Here is a 24,757-nt window from a genome sequence, read left to right on the forward strand (position 1 = left end):
TTAAAATTACAATAATTATAATGATTATAATGATAATTATATTATTTAAAGTATATGAAAAAATGAGAAATAAAAACAAATGGTCTGTGCTAAGGCATATATAAGCGATAAAGCGTCACAATATTGCGCACGTTCAATCACATACTGACATATGTATACTTTGCCTTACTTGGACGATGCAGCGTAAAAAAAATTTATTAATAATTACAAGATAAATATTGAGAAAAGTTTGAATGATACTGGAGAAATCATGAATTTTGTAATAGAGTTTTTATTTCAAATCTGAGCGCCATTTTGCCCTTTCCTAACGATTTAAATATAAAGGGAAGATAAAAGAAAGTCGATACGCTGATCTTACTTCATTTAAAAGAGAATGCTCCACTTGTTTTAACGAATTATAAATCATAAAAAAATTATATCTTTTTCTATAATAAAACAAAAGGAGACGTGTACAAGTTGATTTTCACTATTTTTAAACCCTTCATTAAAATTAAGATATTTATTACTCAATTTTTTGACAATTTTATCGTATGACATTTATGTAGCATACTTTAATTTGATTATTCATTTATTTTTATAAGTCTTTTTTAAATATTATTATAAGAATTTATTTAAAATTTTTATTTTACACTGCAAACATTTAAAAAATTAATCACCATCTTCAATAATAATATAAAATTTAAAGTGTAATAAAAAATATCGACCAGTTATTTTACAGTTATGGAACTTTATGGACTTCGTTATGAACTTTTACAGGCTTTAAGCTTCTGCACAATTTTAATAATGCGTGCAAGCGAAAATTAACGCAAATGTTTTATTAATAAACTAATAACTGCAAAGTTCAAACTTTATGGTGGCATGCTTTTTAATATATAAATAATCGGTATATTGTCATGTAAGTCACAAAACATAAAATAATAATGGTAATTAAAATATATTATAATTTTTGAGAATATAAATTAAGTAAATTGAAATTTTATTTTTTATATTGAAGTTCGGCAGAAGTGTATCATTAATCATTAATACAAGTATAAAATTAATAACATATTAGAATAAAAGTAATTTACAATCATTTATAGTTATGAATACGCTTTAACGCTATATAGACAATATATCTTACCGTATAATAAGTTTTATTAATATAAATTCGCATGGTGTTAGTTTTTCATTAGTATTCAGCCTTTTCCAACTCTATTCAAATTATTGTATACAGCTGTTTTACTTATGTCAATTGATTTACGTTATTAAACAAATTTTTACTTTTATTTACAAGTTAATTCATGTTTACAACTATAATCACTTATTGTGAGAAGTCATTATAATAATAGTTTTTTTTTTTTTTTTTTTACAAAAATATAATGATTTTTTATTTGTTATTTAAATACGCTATGATTTTTTTTTTATGTAAAATTATAAAACATATCAAATTAAATAGTAAGTGTCGATAAAAGTGGATATTTTCAAAAAATTTTGATTATCAAGTTTACGCGTATAGATGATATAAAACAATAACTTCAACAAATAATGACTATTGAAATTTTTAATGACTTTAGGATTTACTAATTCGGATATTATCATTATCGAAATATATAATTATATTTTTTAATATTATTTTAAATTATTGTTAAGGGTTGAATAAAAATTTTCAAATGTAAAAAATTAGCGTATAAATAAAGTGGCCTAATAAACCTAACGATTTTCAAAATATTACTATACTTGTAGGACAATATTCTATATAAAACTTATTATCTAAATTAAAAATTTAGAATTTTACTTTCTTTCGTTATTGTAAAAAATAAATACTTAAATAAAAAATAAAAATGAATTTAATAAGTCGTTTACATTCAGAAAATGCAATTTCTATACTGTACTGTAAAAGGGTAAGCTCACTTATTTCAATAATTTTAAAGGTACGCAAAAAAACAAGTCAAATTATTTTCAATAAGTGTCATAAATAAATAAATTAAAATAATGTCATGATTATGCGGTTTAAGGCATCAATTCTATTTTTTCCCGTAAAACTTGCGATTTAGCAAGTAGAGCAGTAGATTAACGTTGATCTTGGCTTTGCCGAACATATCCATTATAGGCGAGCCTTCAAATTGTAGCTCAAGCAGCTTTTGAACATCGACATCGACCTTCTCCATTTCCACACCCATGAATTTACCCCTCACCGTGAAGAGGCCATTATGTTCTGTCGGAGATATTTCAAAGATTACGTTCTTGAACTGGGAGTGAGGTAGCCCATCAACTTCCAGCAGTATGCCCTTCTCCTGAAGCTTGGCCGCTGAGTATTTAAGAGTTACCTTGGACTTCAATTTACCGTGGCCATTCTTTTGGTTTCCTTTAAGTCTATGTAAGGACCTACACATACAGTTTCTCATTCTTTAGGTAAAATTTATTTTTCCTCGGAATAATAATCTGTATATATTTCACTATTGTTTTATCTTTATAATATACCATTAGATCCAATATATAAAAAATACTTTATTCTTGTCAATTAATATTTTTTATAAATATTTCTAGCAACTTGTAAAACAGTTAATGCACTTTACGATCATATTGTTATAGAAGGTGAAATATTTAATAAAAAATACAATTATAATTCAAATTTAAATAAATCAATTTTCCGTGCCTGGGCATAAATAATCGAAGCATGTAAAATATTCATTAAAACAAAAAATAAAACTAAATAACTCAATAATGGTACAGTCTTTTTTAACTATATGGTAAGCTAAGCATTAATTAATATTTATATACATTATAAATAATAATGATCCTACTGGTCATCAATAACAAAGTTAAGCTCTTACCCTTTTCCTGCATTCAAATTTTCTAAGCATCGTTTAATATATTCATTGTAATATTCGACTTGTTCTTTATAATAATTTGATTTTTCTTCTAATCGTTGCTTCGTCACGCGAAGCATCATCAACTCCTTATTTCGCAAAACTCTGTAACGGCCTTTGTTACATAGATCTTTAGCCACTGCAGTTACTATTGTTTGGTAGCCATCGTCTCGCCAGACCCATCCGCCGAGTTCCAGTTTGTTCAAGTATGCTCGTAGTTGAAGTTTGCAGTCATTCAGCGAGGAATTGAATATGCTATAATGAGAAAAACAGTCACTTTTCGTTAATTATTAAGCATATTTTATAAGTGCATCTTATTTCCTTAGAATGTTAAATTACACGCATGAAAAATAATTAAAGAATAATATAATCACATTGTATAAAACCAAAGTATTAATAATTTTACTTTAAAAAAAAAATTAAAATATTTTTGTTTCCAAATCTTGATATATGTTATTTAAATTGTATTTTATTTCTTAAAAATGTCAAATATCTGCCGAAATATAAATGCTTTATGGAAATGCCAATTTTTTTTATAAATTTATAAACTACAAGTTTTAAAATTATGGTTTCTTACAATATGATGATTATATTATTAAATTTCTTATAACATTTCTTATAAAACATCGTTCAATTGCACTAAATAACTATAAGTGGATCTTAATTTTACCTTTTATGTAGCATCACTAATGGCGCTAATGATAAATTTTTAACATTATACAACTTTTCTTGAATTGGAGAAGATGAGGTTTCTAATGCTTCAACTAACGTTTCACCTTTTAAAAATTGAAGCACTGATACCAATAGTTCTTTCGTTTTTATAAACAATCTACTCAAATTTGTGTCATCATTTTCAGGAACTTCAAATTTGTTATTAAGAACAAGACATACTTCCGTTTTACCGAGACGAGCTATTGTTGTTTCATTTACGGAATCGGCTAAAAGTAAAAGATATGTCAAAATATGTTAAGTAAGCAGTGATAGTAGATGATATTCTTCTTTAATATAATTTATATTGTTTTATATTTTAATTAATTTGAAAACATTTGATATTGAATGATATTAAGACTTTTATATGTAGAAACAAATCATTAGAATGTCACTAAAGTATTGTGAATAATTCATTTTACATTGCACAAAGCTATAAGACAATATTGATTATTTTTCAGTAAAATATCTTTCGTTATTTAATTGTATATTTTTTATTTTCATTATTTATAAGGAAATAAGTAAAATTATTTTGAAATGTTTGTTATTAAAATTATTAAAAGTTCTATAAAAAAAGACAAGTCTCTTACTTAGCCCCAAAAGCGTTGCAACGGTTGGTGCAATTCCCAAATCATCGAGTAATTCGTGAAGAGAATCTAATGGATCCGTAGCTATTTGATCTTGGTACTCAAGTACGAGACAATGCGTATCACAAATTTCCTGTAATGATATTGATATCTCGGGTTTTTGAATAAGCGTAGCCTCAGTATATTCATGTATGCTAAAGTGCTCATCTAATTCCTCAATCTGGCAGCAGTAACGGAAAAACATTTTGAATTTCTCGTGGCATTCGATTATAAAGGGATTTAAACATACAAGATGAGTTGCTTCCTCACCAAACTAAAACTCAAAAAATTCATATCAGCATTTTAAAAAAAGTAAAGTAAAATTGCGGTTAAAAATTATTATAATAAAGTAAATTTGCTATTAAAAATTATTCAAGAGTTGAATTTATATTAATATATAATATTAAATTCATTAATAAGGAATTGAATGTAATATTAAAAAAATGTATAAATTATTTACTCCTTTCTTCGATGCAGCGAATTGAAGAATTTTTGCGACACTCGCCAAATTTCTTCGTTGATCATTAGAAAGTGAACGCTCAATAGGTAAAGTGACTATGTCAAACGCATCCGGAGCGACGATTGCAGCATTGATAAAATGATAATAAATCAAATTGCCAACGACCTTTAAGATGTCTTTCTCAAGAGCCTCGGGAAATTTTTCGCTCAAGGTATCGTTTAATACTTTGGCCATATACAACATTCCATAGGGAATCAAATCTCTAGATGCCCTTATTCTATCTAATAATTCTAAAACTGTTGTTTGCAACAATCGTATACCATTGTTCAGTCTTACTCGTACTTGTTCGTATTGCAAAGCTTGTTTTTCTGTTACAGAATAAGGCAAATCTCTGTAAATTAATAAAAGTAATGAAGACGAACAGTAGGGTAATATTTTAAATATTATCTGCTTATAATAAACATACGTTGTCCGTGGATTTTATAAAATCATATTTATATAATCGATAGGTAATTAAAAAAAATAAATTCAATATTGTTATATAATTTATGAAGTTACGAGTAACTAGTTAAAATATCTGAAAGTTATTATTTTTTCAAAACAATATTAATGATGCAATTAAATTAATGTAGAATAATAATTTAAATAGAATCGTTATAAATAAATTTATTCACAAAGTTTTTAAAAATATTTACAATGTTTCTCCCGTTTCCATTTCAAGTTGATTCCTCCAACATTTGTATATGTCCACAGGATTAGTTTCGATCGTTATAGTTTTATCAGCAAGTATTTTTTCAATTATAGGTCCTAATATTTCTCGTAACGCTCTTTGACCATTTAATTGTCTTGCATAGTTCACTGCCATTTTTAAAACCAGAGGATTTCCAGTTACGACTTCTGAAGGCTTTTGAAACTTACATCTTTAACATTACAAAAAACATTACATCAAATTGTTCAGAATCTTATACAATTGAAGTTCTCATTAAAAATCCTTTCATAGGAGAAATTTACATATTTTTACCTTATTTCTTCTCGAAGTGCAGTGCCTAAAAGCTTTAATAGTAAATATTCTTCTCTCGAATTTGAACCAAAATTAAACAGCGTTAAAATTACATTGTGCAAAAATTTGTTTGATGTGCTTTGCGGTAGTAAGAACAGAAGTTTGGATAAATAGATCGGATTCGTTTGTAATGTATAAAATAAGTGCTGATAACCTTCTAGCATTCTGCGACCTTCTTTCGTTAGTGACTTTAGTCCCTTGTGAGTACTGTGACCATCTGATATAAATGAATTTTTTCGTAGCCTATTTGATGTTTTATCTTTTGTTAAATTTTCCAAATTTTTTCCATGAGCTACTACGTCCTAAAAATAATAGAATATATATTACTTCGACATTCATATGTATTTAAAATATGTATTATAAATGATTATAATATTTATTAAAGGTTTTTTCAAAATATTACAATATATTAAAATCAAGCGATTATCTAGCGATGCATCAATATATTTTCAACATTTTACAAATCAAAAAAAAAAAAAAAAAAAAAATAAATAATTTTTAATATGTATAAATTACCTGGAGTGTAATCCTATTTTGTATTAAAAGGCCTATTTTAATATCCATATTGTCCAATTGTTGAGATAGATTTTGATTGTGTTTGATCAATTGAACTACATCATTTTTCAATTGCTAAAATTAAAATAAACTAGTATAAAACAGACGTAAAATAGAAAAATAAAATTCTTCGATTTACTTATGCACTTAATGATTGAAATGAAAGAAAAATTAATATATATATTAATATATTACTGTATTTGTCCTTTTATACCGCTATTTTTCATTAGTTCAAATAAGTGAAATTTAATTTTTGATGTTACTTTTTAAAATTATATATTTCATTTCAATTAACTTTTTATTTTTACGAATAAATCTTGAAAACGTATCTACCTGAAGCTGTAAATCTTTGTCATAATCTTCGGCATTAAAATTAAGAATACCAGAAAAATGTCTAACAATAGAAAATGGTGGTTTATCTAAACGTAAAAGTGAATGAAAAGCTCTTCTTGCTGCTCGTCCACGCCAAAGTGCTTGAATTTTCGTTATTTTATTTTCCTATAAATAATATAATGTTACTTTTATTTTCTATCCTCACATTATCCAATCTTAATTTAATTTAAGATAAATAAACTAATTAATTATTGTACAAATAATTAACTTATTAGTCATTGAAGATAATTCTCTCAATACATAAAGATGTAATTACAAGATAATATCATTAGAAATGAAAATTCTAATTTATATACTTTTTTCTAATATTATTTTATTCTTTTAGATTAGTGTAAATTTCATATTAATTCATTAAATAGTTTAATATATATATTCACAGCTGTTGTATATCTATTGCTATACAACCAAGTGCTTCAATTTTATTTTGATCAATATAGAATACTTATATATTTTATATTTACATTAATTATTAATAATAATTAATTAGAATTAGACGCACGTGTTCTCTGTAGTAATCCATGGTGAGTTGATATTTGGCCTTCACTTTTGCAAATCGACAGGCTTCCGCTGTTCGATTCTTTATTCTGCTTTCTAACAATGTTACATACTTTTTCCTTTGTGAATATCCGCGCCACCAGGCCTGAATCTGAACAATTTTTGTAACATAATTGGCAATTTTTTTACGTAAAAGATATCCTCTTACAAAAGCCTGGAACTTTATGATCAAGTTCTCAAAGTCTTTATTCGTATCTTGCGACAATTCTGTTATCGTAACATCCTTTATTATATTCTGTAAACATTTTGATAAATATAATTAAAAAATCTTAAATTATCAGTTTTAGATTATCGTAAAATTATATATAACATATATATAATACAAGTATTTATATTATGTATATTTATTTTATATATATTTATTTTTTTATTATATTTATATTAATATTTATATTATATATATAAGTATAAAATAAATAAAAATAAAATATAACATTTTTAAAATTTTAACATTTATGCAGCATATTATTATATGTAATGTAAATGTTATATCGTACTGGATTCAGTTTATGTTACAATACTAATATATTAGTTATTTAGAAAAAGAAACGTATTTGCAGATGTCATAGGAATAAAAATACAGATTTTTTTTTTAATTCACCCAACGAATGAAAACATTTTTTCAAATTTTTAACATTTCATTCAATTGTAAATTTTTAACATTTGAAAGAATGTTTTCATTCATTAGGTGAATACAAAAAAAAAACTTGTATTTTTATTATGTATATTTCATAAATTAATAGTTATATTGAGGCTATACTCAAATAATTCACCTCGATATCATCTTTCGTAATATAACAAGGCTCACTTATATTCTTTGGGCAATCCCATGTATAATTACACTTTTCAAGATCGATGAATGATTCATTGCCATCTGGTGTTACATATCGTGTATATGGGCAAGAATATTTCTGTTGCTAAAATTATATTTGAAAAATTAATAAATATAAAGGAAAAAGTATTTCAATATTTTATTGAAAACTCTTACCTTAGTTTCTTTAAGTTTACTTAAAGCTTTAAAACACTGAATTTTCTGTTTTTCTGATAACTTTAATTTATCCCACAATAAACAATCAATAGTAAAAATGAAATCATCTCGTTCCAAACCCATATTAATTTGAGATAAAACAGTACAGGCTAGACCAAATCATTTAATATAAGTACATTAATTTTACAAATTTATTTAAAAATTAACAAAAAAAAATTGAATAAAAAAATTTTTAATTTATATATGAATCACCTAGTTGAACATTTTCTGCTTCAGATACTACAATTTGAGTTATTTGTTCAACATCTTCTAACCATAATTCAGACCCATCTGAATGTTTTTCAACTAAACATTTTTTAAATAATTTTAAGTACAATGACGCATCATCTGGAGATGTAACTTTCTGTAATTTTAAAGAAATTTGCTTTAAGGCCTCCATCATATCAGAACGGCTACTCTTTTTTACAGCTTTATTTAGATTCTTTAACACATCAATTACTGTTGATAAAAATTTGTATAATTAATCATATTAACAAAATAATTATAATTAATTTCAATAAAACTATTAAACTAAGACAAGTTAATTTACCTTTATTATCTTCTACACACTGTTCATTCACAAGATCAATACATTCTTGTATATCAATATATGTAAGTAAAGGGCATGCCTCTTGAGTAATTTGTTTTTCATAACGAACTGCTGCTAATGCTCTACAGTACTTTACTTTGTGTTCTTCTTCGAGATTCTAAGTAAAATATTTAAGTATTCCGATTAATAGTCCGATATTCTATGACACTATTACTATTGCTATATATAATATATACAGAGCATGTATTTGTTTGCAAAATAATAAACATCCATCGAACATAAAAATATAATAATACCTTTTCTCTTAAATATAATATTAACTTCATATTATTACAAAAAAAAAAAACTTATGCATATAATAAAAAATTAATAAATAGTAAAATTTTTAGAATTTTATGAAATATAACTATAAATAGTAATATATATTATTTTAAATTAGTACAATCATTCATAATAGATAAAGATTTTACTTACAGCAATATGTGCATCTTGACAACTTAAAGCTTCAAAAACAAAATTGGGATTGCTCGTATCAATACTTTTAGTAATATTTGCAATTGCAGATAGAACTTTAATACTAACTACAATGTCACTATAAGCTAATTCAGTCTATAAAGAAAATATTTTAAATTAAAAATCAAAGAATTATTTTTAATTCTTAAGTATATGAAACTAAATTTGTAAATAAAAATATTTATCTAAATATTATAACGAAAAATTTTATTATTTAAAACTCTAATCGCAAATATGCTACATTAAAACTTACTTTAGATTCAATGCGATCAATTTTCATTTCTTCAAAATAAAGTGGAATTGCAAAATTGTCAATTAAATGAGAAATTCCTAATCGAGGATTTATCATAGCTTCATAAAATTCTTTTTCTGAATCGCTTTGTAAAGTTTTATTTAAATATCTCACAGCTTCTTCTCCTAAAAAAATAAAATTTATTTTGAATACTTAAACATAATAAATTATTTGTAATGTAATGTAATTGAAATTTTTAATTAAATAATAATATAATTGAAGATTTTATTGAATAAAAAAATTAATTCATTATACTTACGATTTTTGGAGTTAACGGCAAATTCATTAGTTTTATCAATAATTGTTTGTAATTTATTTTGCCAATATTGACAATTTTCTAATGAGCGTTCATCCCATTCATTACTTTTTATTAATGCCTTTAATTCTTTTCCATAAAGATTGTTATTTTCATATGATACTCTTTGTAATGCTAACGCTGAATTTTTTAAGGCTGAAGCAATTCTTTTCGTTTCTTGTAGAACACAATCAGTCAAAATTTCAAAAGCACATTGCACTAAAAAAAAATTATATTTTGAAATATAATAAATTAAATTTAAATTGTAAATTATATATGTTTAACATACTGTTAACATTATTAATATGTCCTTGTATTTCTGCTTGTGTTAAAAGTTCATCATAGGCATCAGGAATGTAACTATCATTTAGCGACTGTAAAAATAAATAAAAAAATATATCATATGTTAAAATAATTATTCGAATTATAAAATTAGACCATTTTATTATTACTCTATTTAATGCAGCTTGTGACTTTCTTTCTTTTGCATCTAATAAAGTTTCAAAATATAAATTTATATAATCTGAATTGATATCTTTCAAACATACTGCAGAATTTTGAAGTTGTGGTAAAAGTCCATTGTAATCCTTTAAGATAAATAAAATTTATGAGAGTACAATAATAGTTAATATTATCTATAAAATTTAAATAGGATAATTTATAATTTATACTAACTAAGTTTATAACGTTAATTATTGTATGATAAAAGTGTTGGGAAGTACTGAAAATATCGATTTACCTTAGAAGTTAAGGACTGATTGATTGCTATTACAGCGGCATGCAAAGTAGCAGTATTACCTGCTAAACTGTTTGTTAAAAGACCACCAATTTTTTGAAAAGGAGGCATTTCTATGCCCATTTTTCGTAATTCCCGACTGACGATATTAATTTCCTCATCTATAATAGATAATTAGTTTCATATAAATTCAATCTTTTAAAAACTTAATATTTACATTAATAAATTATATATTAATATTTTAATAATGTTTTTTAACTTTTAATAATATTAATATTAATTTTTTATCATTATAAATTCAATACAAATTTAACTAAATTATTAATTATTATTGCAATAAAATAAAATTGAAAAGTGTAAAATACCAGTGAAATTAATTTTTCCATATAGATCTTGTATTTGTGGAGCTTTTCCTATTTTAAATAAATGTGTACTAAGTGCATGAATACAATAGATAAGACGAGGCATATTTTTTTTATCATAAATATCTGTTGTCTCAGGTTGAAATGTCTAAAATACAAAATTACTTTATAAATTAATTTGAATATTCTTTTAGCAACTTAAATAAGTAATGTATAAATATTAGGTATGTTAAATTTTTTATATAAATTCTTACAAAGGGCAGTTGCATCGATTTAAGACATTTTAAAAAAAAATTTATATTATCAGTATGACGGAATTGTAGTCCAGCAATTGAATATCTTTTTTGTTCAATATCATATATCTTATTTAAAGGCATAATTCCTGGAGCTATAAAATGTCCAAGTTTTGCTAGATAAACACCATTGCGTAAATTTTCTTCTAATTCTGTTGTAGGTGGTAGTCTTTCTCTTAAACAAGCCTCTAGCCATCTAAAATATTTTTATTATTTTTATTTATATGTTAGAACTGTATTTCAAATTTGTTCATACAATAAGTAAATAAAATATATGGAATTTATATCTATTTACAGAAATAACAACAATAATGTTATTATGGTATTATATGTGATATAAAAAAATAAAACTAATTTTAATATAGTTGAAAATTAAGTGATTTAATATATTATATTTCTTATACTTACACATATAAGTTTATTAGATTTTTGTAATTTTTTACAAACAAAATTTTAGAAAATATAGAAAATTACTCATTAAAAGTACTATCCAAAATTAAAACAGCAATAAATATATTAATTCAATTAATAATTTATACAATGTATTAAATAAATATGAAGTACAGAAAATTTAACTTCATATAGATGGATTTATAGGAAAATTATAATTAATTATTATACTGTGATTAAATGTTACCAACTTTTTTGCTTCTTCTAAATGACACAGATATTCATATGCCAAAGTTTTTTGCCTAATTTCATCCATTTCTTCTGCAGTTTTTCGTGTATCATTGTCTATAAAGTAAAAATATTTATTATTCTATTGCAAAAGTATTCATTGCTTTATTAATATTTATAGAATTTAAGAATTTTTTTCGAGTTTGAAAAGTTTACTTAGATCTAATAGAATTGTTACTCTAAATAAACGTTACTAAATTGACATAAAAATAATTCTTAAAAATTTAATGATTTCATGTAAGGTTAAAAGTAATATAAGTTTACATTGCAAAATTACTATATATTTGCTGCACTTTACTTACCTCCATTATTAACGACGAGTATATTCTCTTTTGTTTTCATTTTTAATAATTATGATTTGATCATTTGTCTTTCACTTTATAAATTGCAAAAATATACATTCCTTATATTTCATACAGTAAGCGTCATAGTTTGTTAACGTCCGGCAACAATTCGAAAAGAACGTTATATGGCCATGTGATCGTGCCGAAATTATACGATTGGTGCTTTATGTAAGGTCTATTCCAATTAGCAAATACAAAATCTTTAATACAATTATGTTTGATATGAATAGACTTATTTGTTATTTATTACTCTTAAAAAATCTTGAACTATTCGACAGACATAATTATTGTATAAATGTATTATAAAGCAAGTATATTAAATTAGACAAATTTATGCTTTTCATTTAATTAACAATTAATTTATATTAAAATGATATAATAAAATATTGATATGCTAAGGTACTTTCATACTTTAATATAAGTATATTATTTATTATTATATGAATGTGATGATTGGTAGAGTGTAAATATGCATAATATGAAACTAAACTTTCAAATACATTTTTTAATAAATATTACGTTTATTCTTAGAATACTTTAAAATTTTTAGGGGATTACAATTTATAAAAAAAATTTCGTGTAGCATTGAGAAAACAATAAAAAAATATTGCAATGAATTAAATAAATACTCCTGGTAAATAATTAATAAATTTGAATCTTAATTTATAAAACAGATTTATTTTTATAAACATACGTTTCTATTTACAGAAGGTAAATAATATTTACAAATATTAATAAACTACTGATACATATTTATAAATTTAAAATTAAATATTTTCTATGTTTTTCATACACTTTATAACTTATAATTATAAAAACTACATTAGAATAATATAAACAAATGCAATTACCTATTATTTTTCACTTTATTATATAATAAAAATTTGATGAAAATGAATAAATACTATAGTATCAAAAAATTAACAAATACTATAGTCATTTCAGTAATATTATTTGTTCTTGTATATCATTACTTTTACATGTATTTTATTTCTGAAATAAAATTTGTATAAATTTGCATAAATATATAGAAATAAATAGTTTTGTGAATTAAATAGAAAATATTTTAATTTTCAATTTTTCTTCATATATATATATATATCTATTATATAAATTATATTTTCAATGAGAAAATACTTAGTTTTTCAAATATTAAATTAATAAGAAAACGTAACACATTTTCATTTACAATTTAATCATTTTTGAATTATTAAAATTTATAAAAATAAAGTTAATATAATAATCTTGCTTCTTGTCCATTTTTGGTCTTTGTATCTATTATATATCGATTAAATATATAATGAACCATCAGCTGGTCCCAAGTATCTCATAGATATGAGCATAACATCGATTAAAGTCCACACACCCAAGCCTCCAAAACTGAATAGTTTTCCAATACCTTCTTGCCAATGACCCAAGTAAAACCTAATTCATAAATAAAAAATATTTAAATAATATATTTTAAGAAACTCTATCATTACAATTAAAAAATGTAAAAATTATATTTATATTGATATTTGTTTTATTATACCTATATGATACCGTTATATATTTAAAAATTTTTTTAAATATACCTGTCGGCTCCAAATCCTCCAAGTGTTATACTTAAAATTAATGCAGTAGACCATTTATAACCTCCTGTCCAACTGCAAGGCAAATTTTTTAAAAATTTTCTTCTTCCCAAACACAAAATATTACTATTTACTGTACAATTTGTACTAAAAATTAAAATATGTTAGATAACAAAAATAATTTTTATTAAATATTTTACAAATTCTTGGATTAAATTTATAAATTTATATGAAATTTTATTAGATATCTAACCGATAATATTGTTGTGGAGATGAAACAGAACTACACGAATTCTTCTGATGACAATCATGTTCGGTAATCTCAGTTTGATAGCAATAACGACATATATAAGTTTTAACAAAATTTGTTTTACCCTATAAAAAAAAATAAAAAATAAAAATAAATTAAAAATACTTGCATAAGATTGAATATCGGTTTTCATATTTAAAAAATATTTTATCTTAAAATAAATTACAAAATTTTAAGAAAATAGACTGAAATGAAAATATTAAAATTAAATATTGAATTACATCATATAGATAAAAATTATTAGACTACATACATAAATAGAATGCATTTACTAACCACACAATCAACTTGACTTTTTACTGTACAATTAGCAGTATACAAAGATCCATAAACACAATTTTGATTTAATATACATGTTAGACATTCCATACTTAGTTCAGAACATAACGTACCAGCTTCGCATAATGCAAATAAAAATTCATCCTAAAAAGAAATTAATTTTCTACAGTTAACAATTTTCTTAACGTTATAAATTTTATAAATGTATTACCTTTTTATTTCCAAGTGCAGGTGTGGAATTACTGCTTATTGCATAATTTAACATACTTTCTGCAATAAATATAAATAAATGTATTATAGAAATTTAAATATTTATTTTAATTTGATCTATTACCTATTAATTTCTTATATTATCAACATTACTTAATTTATATTAGGTAATTAAATCTAAAACTTTTGACCAAATAAAATAATAACCAAATTAGCTGATATGTTATCATATTGAAAAGTATTTCAATTTTTATATAATTAATACAATATACATTTCATAAATTATTTTTCGACATTTACAGCATTAATATAAATAGTTAGTAATTTATTTAATTTCGATCGCTATTGAACAATTAATTTAGAAAAATCAAGTAACAATGTTACTTACCACCATGGCCTGTATGAGATTGCCTTATATTTATGGAAAGAATAGCTAAAATAATATATGATACATTTTTAACATTAATTCGAATGACATGCATACCGAATTACTCGAATTAAATATTTAATGTTATAACAAAGAAAGTAAATGCGAACAAGCTATAATTTGGCATATTAGAGGATCAAATAAGTTTATATTTTTTTAATTCATGTTCTGAATCATTGTGACAGTTTTTGAGAAAATGGTACATAAATATTTATAGTTTAATTATATGCCTTTAAGTAAAATCGTGTTGGAATTGTCAATCTGTATGAATGCTATATTGCGCCATCTAATGGACGAAATGATAAATAGAATCATCAGGACAATTGTCCCCGATATTATAGTTAAATAATTTTCTTTTGGAACCAAGACGTATAGTGTACATTATCTATTCGAAATTGGTAAAATATTTACAGTGACTCGCATAATTTACTATTAAGATCGATAAATTAAATAATTATTTTAAATTGTTTATTGTATATTTATAATTTAACGTAAGGTTTAATTTATGAATTAAATCGTTATTTTTAATAATTTTAGAGATATTAATTATAACTTATAACATTTTATTCGCATATGCATTTAATTAAAGGGCTTGAAATAATGATATAATTTTAGTCTTAAAAAAATTACATATTTATATTTCATTTTGTACAAATATTTGTGATATTCATAAAATATAATAAAGTTAAGCAAAATTTAATTTGTTGTATAATTATTATTTCTATCATTATTTTGGATTTTATCGTATTTTATACTATTAAATGAATTTTGTTTAAATAAATATCTTTACAACTTGTTCAATTTATAATGTATTTATAATTTTTTAATAAAATTTATTAGATTTCAGAAAAGATTAATGTATAATAATTAAAAATAATAATGTATATTATTAAATTGTTTTAAAGAAATATACGATATTTCATCAATCCTTGGCTTCATATATATTATATTAATATATACTGTTATTTATTGCTAATTGGTTACTGGTTGTTGCAAAATAATATCATTGAAAATTTTTAAATAAAAATTTACAAGAATAAAGTTGGTACACTATATTAAAAAAAAAAAAAAAAAAAAAAATATATATATATATATATATATATATATATATAAGCAATAATTAATAGAGTTGTATGATATCATAAGTTAAGAACTATAAAATACAAAAAATTAAAAACGCATGAGCGCTGTAATGAGTTTCAGTTTTAATCAATCTACCATAATAAATATCAATTATATAAAATACGTATTATATTACGTTTAAATGTAATTAACTATTATTTCATTTGCGTCATAATGTACGACTGTATAGACGAAAGTGCATTCAAGTGATATATTCGAATGACTAATAAAGAACAAATAAACATTCACATTTATTATAGTAAATTCATTCAATTGTTTTGAAAATAATTATTTAATAAGTACTTTTAAAATTCTGTAGAGTGCTCTAGTACCAACTCTTTTGCTCTATCTTGTCGTATGTATTCAGTGATTAAAAATAGAAACATGCAGAGGACTTAATATATCTCTGTAAAATAATATATTATTCTATATATTATACTGTAAGTATAGTGAAATTTAGAATCATTAAAGGACGTTTGCTAAATAGAAGTATAAATGCTTTTTTATTTTCTATTCGAAAGAATAGCTTTCATTTAGTAAACTGTATTGCATTTACAACTTCTTTATAATTTTAATTAAGAAATTTTATTTATTATAATTGTAACCGACTAGAACAGCTAGAACAAAAATGAAGTTTGTTTTATATATTATAAAAGAGATAATTTTTTATAGTAAAAAGAGGAACGTACATTAAAATATGTATTCAAGAATTCCAAGATATCAAATATTTTTAGCCTGTTTAATGGGCACTATCGGTGGAATTTATATTTGGAAGCCAGTGTATGATGAGTATTATAGCATAAAACATAAAGGCAAAAATGAATTGAATATTGAAAATAAATAAATTCCATGAAAAATTCGTTTACATTAATTATTATATTAGTAAGTAATATACTAAAAATAAACGTAACAAATTATATAAACATATTAAGTTTGTATAGTTGTAAGTATTTGTAAATGATTTAAAAATGTGCAAGTCTTTAATTAAATAAAAGTAAAAGGTACTCTCGTTATAAAAAAAATTCGTAATAATTTCAGATGTATATTTTTTTTTAACAGATATTATTGAATAGAAACATTATTTTTTATAAATTTGTAAATATATGTCATTATCATTAGAATGATGTAAGTAATATCACAAGTTATTTGATAATAAAATATAATGATTTTGAACAAATTAAATTTATGCGTATTAAAACGATGATTTTTTTTTCTTATTGATTAATATAGATTATAATAAATTTGAATATTTTAAGTATTATTGAAGTGAGTTAATGCAAGTTGTATCTAAGTAAGTTAAATGGTATATGATTAAAAATTTTTAATAAATTTCATTAAAAAAATTATTAGATTATACCTTTTAATGATTTTACTTTTGAGATTTTCAAGTTTTTAACTATTTAGTAATAATAATGACTTGATTATGAATTTTGTTTGAAAGAAAAAAATAAAAGTAGCAAGCTTATTAATAAAAATAAAAAATATTTTATTTTATTTTATAAAGATATTGTTTTCAAAACTATATGAACAAATTAAGAAATTTTAAATTAATTATATTTACCATTACAATATTATGCAAAATAATACATTTATTAAAACTTTACAGAATATTAAATTCTCTTATTATCTTTAAAGTGAAACAACACTTAGAATAAAATTAATAATTATTATTAGTTTAGATTATTTAATAATAAGGTTTATAATTAATTTCATATTTTTGTAGGCAATATTAGCATAAATTACAGATTAATATACATGACTGTACATAAAATAATGGAAGCTTGTGCGAACCTATTGCAGTTACGTGAGGAGTTTAAAAATTCACGAACAATCATCGACCAATTACTTGAATTTACTTGAAAAAGTAATTTGAAAAATCAAGGATAGATTAAAATAATAATATGAAAATTAATAAATTTTTATATAATCAAGGGTTTCTCATTTAAAAAATTTTAAGCTATTCTGATTTTTATCTTCAAATAAGGAGCATATATTTTATAACTAATTTTTTATATTATATAAAAATTAATTAATCTATTTTAATTTTCAAATGTAATATTAAGTTGCTAATTAAGTTTTTTTTTTTTTTGTTTGTTTATGTAAATAATTTAACAAATTAAATTTATAAATTTGGATTGAATATACGTGTGTGCGATGAGGAAGGTCAGTATCGACAATCGCGAAAAGAATATTAAAAGTATTGACTTGCCAGGTGATCACACTCCCATAAATTCTTCCCTTTGTATTCTCTGAGTAAATAAAGAAGGGTTGATCGTTAGTAGTTTCATTACTAAAGTACAGTATATATAGGCTTAGGATGAAGCTCATGCAACTTTATCTAATATCCGACGATACATTACTTTGCATTTGCTCGTATTTATTCGGTATTTTTAGGAATAATAATTTTGAATTGCTTTAAAAATTATACGTACGAAAAATGTATGGATATTTTAGTTCACATATCAGAAAGACAACTGTCATTCTCATTTATTAATATTTCCAATTTCAATACAGCTATCCTATATACAAATGCATATTTCGTAATGTGATTTCATCGACAAAACTGTCCGTCCAACGTGCAATATGAATCTGTCCATGTTTTTCGCTATCCATTTCATTCATTGAATTTAAAATTACTTTTCCATTCGTGCCCTTTACTCGTGCACCGACCAATTAATTATTATTCACTGCCTTCAGCGCGTTACATGTTGAACTTATGAAACTTTAATGTGGGATTGGAATAACTTTTTATATAAATATGTCCATATGTAAACGAAAAATTGAAATGTTAGTGGATTCAACTCATTAACATTTTTGTACAACTTTATACCACATAATTTTGTTGGACAGATAAAATAAAAAGTTAATTCTATCAATTTGTAAAAGTAAAATAATATTTTGTCCTTGATGTTTAAAAATAATCCAATTGGTTGTCTATTAAAATGTATAAACCTTAAAAATATCCAATTTATATCTAATTATAATAAGCAATAATAGGTAATATAATAATTCTTTAAATGTTTTGACAGAAAAGTTAAATATATAAAATTGAAACGTATGTACAATCAATTTAAATATTGCTTAACAATAAACAGTTATTTTTTATTTTAAATAAAATTCTTAATCTTCAAAGAAACTTTATATCGTTATTTTATACAAACTTTTTAACAAATATTTGAAACTAATTATACCAAATGTAATATTGTAAATAAAACAAAATCTACAAAATCTAAATGATTTATTGTAAAAAATTATACTAATTTTATTATACATTTATATTAATATATGTATAATGATATATTAATAAAAAATGACATAATTCATAATATTTTAATGTAAATAGATAGTTGTCTTGTATATCATAATTATACAATGTAATGTAATTATAATATGTGTGCAATCACTTTGATTATTTTTAATAAGTTTAACAAGTTATTAATATTAGAATTTATTATTTGTATGTAATCTCGATTTCTAAAAAGCTATAATAAATTGGCCATATTCTTCATCAAATACAGTGAAATATTTATTAAATGTGAAAAATTAACATTTAGACTATTAGACAAATATTTTTATCGTATAATTACTTATAAAATACTTGAAATATTTTTTTTTAACTATTGGTCATAAAGGATTTGAAACCATATAGTGATCATTGCATATAATACATATTCACAAAATTAATAAAAAAAAAAAAAAAAATTACTAAGAACATAATATTCTCCAATAACAATCAATACATTAAAATAGCACAACATTTAAATTGATTTAGTATTTTCAAATTCGGTATTAGTTATTTAAATTGGATTATTTATTTATTATACGGTGTAGTGTGGTCACGTGGAAAGCAGCAGTTGTATTTTCAAACAAAAATTCCTTCCTTGAATTGTTATCAAAATTTATTATCAATCACAATTAACCCAATTGAGTTATAATAAATACATTGAAAATAATATAAAAAATAAAAGCACCAACAATCAGTAACAATAAAATGATAACGATATAAAATATTCTAATTATGCGAATTTTTGAATGCAAATAATATTGTTTACATCAGTGCCATAAAATGCATGAATAATCATCGAACAATAGTAAATAATAATATATAAAATTATTTGGTAATAAATATATTACAGACGTGAAAAATCGATTTTTCAATATTTTTTATTTGTATCTTTCAATTTTTATATTATGTTTTAAATAGTTTAATTATTTATAAATTAAGCTTGTTTCCTTAGTTTCTGTTGCATCACTTAACATAAATCGTCACAATCAGTTTTTGGAATCAATGTGCACTTATTATGTTTTATACCGAAGCTGTATTGTGGAGCTTTGTCGATTGGCAAAGTATATTTTGGTCCAGGACTTCTACATATTTCGTTTATTGGACGTCGAGGTACCATATAATATGTTGGTGCTCGTGGTTTGATAAGGGTTATTGGTCCCACATCCCGTATCGGTGGATTAATTCCACATTTGTCCTCTTTACCTTTCAATCCACTAATAAAAATATTTAAACCTTATTTTAATCTAAAAATTTAATCCAATTGTAAAATTGAAAAAATTTATCATTCTTTAAAAAAAAAAAGAAAAAAAAAAGATTTTTATTACAATTATTTATTTATAAAAATTTAATGTAAATTTTTTAATGTTGAAATATTTTGATTGATTTTAAATGATGGTTCAAAATATTCTTTAATTAGTGAATATTGTTAATAAAGGATTATTTGATACGTTACAATGGATAAGCTGGTCCTTGTGGAGTTTTTGGAGCGGCATATGGTCCTGCAATAGTCTCGGAGCATTTGCTTTTAGGTCGTCCTGACAATGTATAAGCTGGTGACCAAAATCCAGGTAACGTATATTTGGGCCCTGGACTGCAGATTATTCCTAATAATTACAAGAAAATTTTTTCGATTGTTTAAAAGTTATAGATTCATTATATATCGAAGAAAAGATTGTTATAATATTTACTATCTTTATAAACAGCGCGTGGAAACGAATATCCTGGAATGCTAGGTAAATTATAAAAATACTTTGGGCCAGGGCCAAGGCAAATTGCATCTTTAAGTTTAGCCTTTGGTATTGTATAAGCTGGATTTCGATTTTTGGACACACAATGATTATTGTAACCAACTACTGTCTTTAAACCATACTTTGGGCCAGGAGCTGTAATAAATTGAACTTATTAGTGCTAAGATATATTATCACGATTAAATAATATAAAATTACTTTTACGTACATACTACACCACAAGTTAAGCCTTTATTACATTTTAAGTTATTGTCGCTTTTTTTGCTTGTTTTTTTTATTGATGGCATTTTGAGTTTTTTTTTTGTTTTTTTTTTTTTTTTTGTAAATTTAACTTATTGATTAATCATAAAAAAGTTTATACAGAAATTTTTGATGTGATAACCTAAAGAGTTTGTTGATGATTGTATTTTATCCTATTTAAAACAAAAAAACAGAAAAATGAAAAAAATGACAATCATGAAATGTATGCTTAATAATTGATATAATAAAAAGATGAAGTTCCTAAATTTGTTTGTAAATTTATAAATATATTTTTAATACATAGTTCATATATAAATCATATTTAGTTGTTATTTAGCAAAAGAAAATATATTTAATTTTTATCCTCTTCAATAAGTGGAACAGTGGTACATTCGCTGTATCGAACCCCAAATGAATATTTAGGTTGTCGTTTTTTGATGGTGTCTAAGTTGTAATTGTACTTAGGACCAGGCAAATATCTTGAAAGATCAGAAAGTTCATGTTTTAATTTTATCGAATATGCAGGACTTTTTCTTTTAAATTTCTCGGTTATAATGGAGTAGGCTGCTGGACCAGGACCAATATTTGGTTTAAATTGCTTATGTCTGTAAGACCTGAAAAAATACTTTTATTTAACATGTGAATTAAAATCATAAGAGTTCAAATATTATTTTAATTTTTATAATTTAATTAATTTATGTAATTTAAACAGAGTGAAATACAACAATAGATACTTAAAGTCATTAAGTTAATTAAGTTTTAAAACATTAGAAGAATAATTATTACTTACATTGTATAAGCTCCTTCTGCACGTATGTCTGGTATTTCTGGACCAATACAAGTTGGTAGCATATATATTGGTCCAGGGCCGAGATTAATTGGATTCTTATAATGTTTAAAGCGCATTGTATAAGCTGCTGCCCGTAGATGATGATTCATTGGTCTTGCTTTTTCTGGTGCATAAGCACCAGGTCCAGGAACTTTATCTTTAACTAAAAATTTTCTTATAAAATATGTAGTAAGTAGTGCAAAATTAATATTTACACAAATGCAGTAATGGAATTTATATATTTTTATTTTCTATAATATACAAGTTTTTATTCGTAAGCCACTTGTTTCCTTTAACTTACATTTTTCATGAGGTTTAAATACTATAGTATAAGCTGGTGACATTTCTAGACCATGATTTGTTAAATGAGCAGTAATGGGATATGGTCCTGGTCCAGTACTACGAACTTTATTTTTAAGAAGAAATTTCATTGTGTAAGCTGGATTTCGATATTTAGTGGGGTCATGATCATCAAATCCAATTAATGTTTTGAGCATATACTGTGGACCAGGTCCTATTTAAGATATTAGTTATGCTTATTTGATGAAAACTTTGCAATATAAAAAGATTCATCAATAAAGTGACTGACCTTTTTTCATGCAATTGAGAGAATTTGGTTTATTTTTTTTTTCAAGTTCCATAATTAAAAAAATTTTTTATCAAAAGTCCATTTACAAAATTTTTTCAAAATTAAATATGACAGTAGGACTGTAGGAAAAAATAGAAGGATATATGCAACTAATTTCATATAATTGATACAAAAGATAACAAAGATTAAAAAACACAATAAAATTTTATTCATTTAAAATTATACTATTGCAATTTTTTATTTTCATTAAATATATCACTAGTAGTTTCATTTTCATTTCTTTCTTCTTTGCTACTGTTAGTTTCCTTATCATCATTATTTTTTTTATCATTTATAATCAATGATTTTAATTTGTTAAATATTTGTTCATATGTATATTCCACGGATTTATTTTCTTCTACACTTATGTTATCAGATTTTTCAAGAAGATTTTCTTTTAATTTAGTTTTCTGGTTTGCTAAATAAATAAAAAACAATTATAGGATATGCATTATAATTAATATATTTTTTTATATATAAATAGATTTATAGATTCAACTTTACAAACTATTATTAAGATTTAATTCATCTTCAATATTTATATAAACTCAAAAACTTTCTTTTTTTTTGTTTTTGTTTTTTTATTACTTGTTTCATATTTAACAACATATAAAAGTTTTATATTAAATTACAAATATTTGAAGTCTAAATATGATTGAATAAATTGAAAGAATAAATGTGAAACTAATTTCTTGTCACAAGTAAGTATATTATGATTGTATTCATATAAATTTTTATAATAAATAATGACTGAATGAATTTGAATTCTTTGATTTTATTTAAAGGCGCAACAAATATTTTTATAGTTAAATGTAATAGAAATTATAAATCATAGCATTATTACTAACTCTGTTTATTCATAAATCTTATGAAAGTTCTTCTTTTCCTTTCTGATATATTCTTGAGCATTTCTTGAATATCGGGATTTAATTTGATTTCTTCATTACTCGATTTTGGTATTATTAATTCAGATTTATTTCCACATTTAGGGCACTCATTGTGTTCTCTGGCACAAGGTGTGCAAATAGTATGATAAGCTTGTTTGACTGTCTTTTCATTACATTTATTGCATTTTCCAGGTGTCTTTAGTAGTTTGTATTTGTTGTATTTAATTTTCCATTCAATTATTTTCTTGCATCTTTCACATACATTACATATTTGTAAATTATTAATCTTTTTTTTATTGTGAGATGTATCATGCAAAGCATTTTTAAATGCAAATTGATTTTTGTATTTTTGTGGCCTCGTTCGGTGTGTATTTCCCTTTTGAGTACTCATCTTTTATATTAATTAAATATAATCTGAAAATATATATACATTCACTTAAACAAACTAATAAAATCTTTATTTTCAATTTAAAGAAAAAACTTTACTTTATTTATATTAGAAAACTGAAAATATATGCATACATATATTCTTAATATATTCTTTTTATAAAGTCATTATTGATATTGAATAATATCTTTATGAAATTATATCACAACAAGGTGTATAAATTGTACGCATATTGTAGGTTACGGAATCACGTAACGAGAAAACGTATTTTACTTATAAAAGTTCAGGTTAGAGGCGCTGATCTCTTTAAGAATCTTATAATTTCTCTACTATAACTTTATCTCGATCACTGTTCATAAATTGTCATGTTTGAGGCATTAAAAAAATAGCAGTTAATACTGCAAATTGATAATTATTAATTAAATGCATAATTAAAAATCTTAATAATGGAATTCAATGATCATTAAGGATATTTATCGAAAATGATATTCTGACAACTTTTAGGTATTTAAAATTCTTTTACAACCCCAATTTCA

General features: G+C 23.2%; 5 protein-coding genes across 5 annotated transcripts; all 5 read right to left on the reverse strand.

Annotated features, from left to right (window-relative positions):
- Positions 1-1,953: 1,953 nt before the first annotated feature.
- On the reverse strand, positions 1,954-12,397 carry LOC105359441 (ras GTPase-activating-like protein IQGAP1). Its single transcript, XM_011496052.1, has 24 exons — positions 12,255-12,397; positions 11,916-12,009; positions 11,236-11,470; positions 10,985-11,129; positions 10,623-10,780; positions 10,336-10,470; positions 10,173-10,257; positions 9,953-10,102; positions 9,550-9,713; positions 9,258-9,392; positions 8,784-8,940; positions 8,447-8,692; positions 8,195-8,343; positions 7,980-8,123; positions 7,151-7,441; positions 6,592-6,756; positions 6,220-6,333; positions 5,665-6,005; positions 5,339-5,563; positions 4,644-5,034; positions 4,148-4,457; positions 3,520-3,787; positions 2,814-3,104; positions 1,954-2,364 (listed from the first exon to the last, which is right to left on the reverse strand). Exons 1-24 carry the CDS (start codon positions 12,292-12,294, stop codon positions 2,004-2,006), a joined length of 4,794 nt encoding a protein of 1,597 aa, XP_011494354.1. The 5' UTR covers positions 12,295-12,397; the 3' UTR covers positions 1,954-2,003.
- A 1,148-nt stretch (positions 12,398-13,545) lies between these two features.
- amx (TM2 domain-containing protein 3 almondex) lies at positions 13,546-15,305 on the reverse strand. Its single transcript, XM_011495642.1, has 6 exons — positions 15,055-15,305; positions 14,668-14,726; positions 14,454-14,600; positions 14,121-14,242; positions 13,871-14,014; positions 13,546-13,721 (listed from the first exon to the last, which is right to left on the reverse strand). Exons 1-6 carry the CDS (start codon positions 15,146-15,148, stop codon positions 13,586-13,588), a joined length of 702 nt encoding a protein of 233 aa, XP_011493944.1. The 5' UTR covers positions 15,149-15,305; the 3' UTR covers positions 13,546-13,585.
- A 5,096-nt stretch (positions 15,306-20,401) lies between these two features.
- On the reverse strand, positions 20,402-21,544 carry LOC105359143 (outer dense fiber protein 3-like). The gene is made up of 4 exons (XM_011495643.1): positions 21,458-21,544; positions 21,190-21,384; positions 20,955-21,105; positions 20,402-20,715 (listed from the first exon to the last, which is right to left on the reverse strand). The coding sequence occupies exons 1-4, from the start codon at positions 21,534-21,536 to the stop codon at positions 20,469-20,471; spliced, it is 672 nt and encodes a 223-aa protein (XP_011493945.1). The 5' UTR covers positions 21,537-21,544; the 3' UTR covers positions 20,402-20,468.
- A 267-nt stretch (positions 21,545-21,811) lies between these two features.
- LOC105359145 (outer dense fiber protein 3-like) lies at positions 21,812-22,962 on the reverse strand. The gene is made up of 4 exons (XM_011495646.1): positions 22,908-22,962; positions 22,620-22,832; positions 22,280-22,481; positions 21,812-22,103 (listed from the first exon to the last, which is right to left on the reverse strand). Exons 1-4 carry the CDS (start codon positions 22,957-22,959, stop codon positions 21,842-21,844), a joined length of 729 nt encoding a protein of 242 aa, XP_011493948.1. The 5' UTR covers positions 22,960-22,962; the 3' UTR covers positions 21,812-21,841.
- Positions 22,963-23,179: 217 nt separating this feature from the next.
- LOC105359144 (uncharacterized protein C9orf85 homolog) lies at positions 23,180-24,354 on the reverse strand (the record flags this gene model as incomplete). Its single annotated transcript, XM_011495645.1, has 3 exons — positions 24,320-24,354; positions 23,795-24,247; positions 23,180-23,364 (listed from the first exon to the last, which is right to left on the reverse strand). Coding segments are annotated over exons 2-3 (615 nt in total), but the record flags the coding sequence as incomplete, so codon positions are not given.
- Between the last annotated feature and the right edge of the window lie 403 nt (positions 24,355-24,757).

This window comes from Ceratosolen solmsi, unplaced genomic scaffold (genome assembly GCF_000503995.2).
Source record: "Ceratosolen solmsi marchali unplaced genomic scaffold, CerSol_1.0 scaffold11, whole genome shotgun sequence".
NCBI classification, from domain to species: Eukaryota; Metazoa; Arthropoda; class Insecta; order Hymenoptera; family Agaonidae; genus Ceratosolen; species Ceratosolen solmsi.

What these genes read in the sequence shown, in the direction of transcription:
- LOC105359441 (XM_011496052.1), bottom strand. Translation starts at nt 12,294, where the DNA reads ATGAAAACAAAAGAGAATATACTCGTCGTTAATAATGGAG. An exon ending in TTACGAAAGATGATATCGAG is followed by an intron (nt 7,442 to 7,979) that starts GTGAATTATTTG and finishes AAATGTTTACAG; the next exon opens with AATATAATAAAGGATGTTAC. An exon ending in ATGGAAACGGGAGAAACATT is followed by an intron (nt 5,035 to 5,338) that starts GTAAATATTTTT and finishes ATTAATTTACAG; the next exon opens with AGATTTGCCTTATTCTGTAA.
- amx (XM_011495642.1), bottom strand. Translation starts at nt 15,148, where the DNA reads ATGCATGTCATTCGAATTAATGTTAAAAATGTATCATATATTATTTTA. An exon ending in CTGCACTTGGAAATAAAAAG is followed by an intron (nt 14,601 to 14,667) that starts GTAATACATTTA and finishes ATTTCTTTTTAG; the next exon opens with GATGAATTTTTATTTGCATT. An exon ending in TCTCCACAACAATATTATCG is followed by an intron (nt 14,015 to 14,120) that starts GTTAGATATCTA and finishes TTTAATTTTTAG; the next exon opens with TACAAATTGTACAGTAAATA.
- LOC105359143 (XM_011495643.1), bottom strand. Translation starts at nt 21,536, where the DNA reads ATGCCATCAATAAAAAAAACAAGCAAAAAAAGCGACAATAACTTAAAA. An exon ending in CTTAACTTGTGGTGTAGTAT is followed by an intron (nt 21,385 to 21,457) that starts GTACGTAAAAGT and finishes AATTTATTACAG; the next exon opens with CTCCTGGCCCAAAGTATGGT. An exon ending in CAAGGACCAGCTTATCCATT is followed by an intron (nt 20,716 to 20,954) that starts GTAACGTATCAA and finishes TATTTTTATTAG; the next exon opens with TGGATTGAAAGGTAAAGAGG.
- LOC105359145 (XM_011495646.1), bottom strand. Translation starts at nt 22,959, where the DNA reads ATGGAACTTGAAAAAAAAAATAAACCAAATTCTCTCAATTGCATGAAA. An exon ending in TCTCAATTGCATGAAAAAAG is followed by an intron (nt 22,833 to 22,907) that starts GTCAGTCACTTT and finishes TATCTTAAATAG; the next exon opens with GACCTGGTCCACAGTATATG. An exon ending in GCAGAAGGAGCTTATACAAT is followed by an intron (nt 22,104 to 22,279) that starts GTAAGTAATAAT and finishes GTATTTTTTCAG; the next exon opens with GTCTTACAGACATAAGCAAT.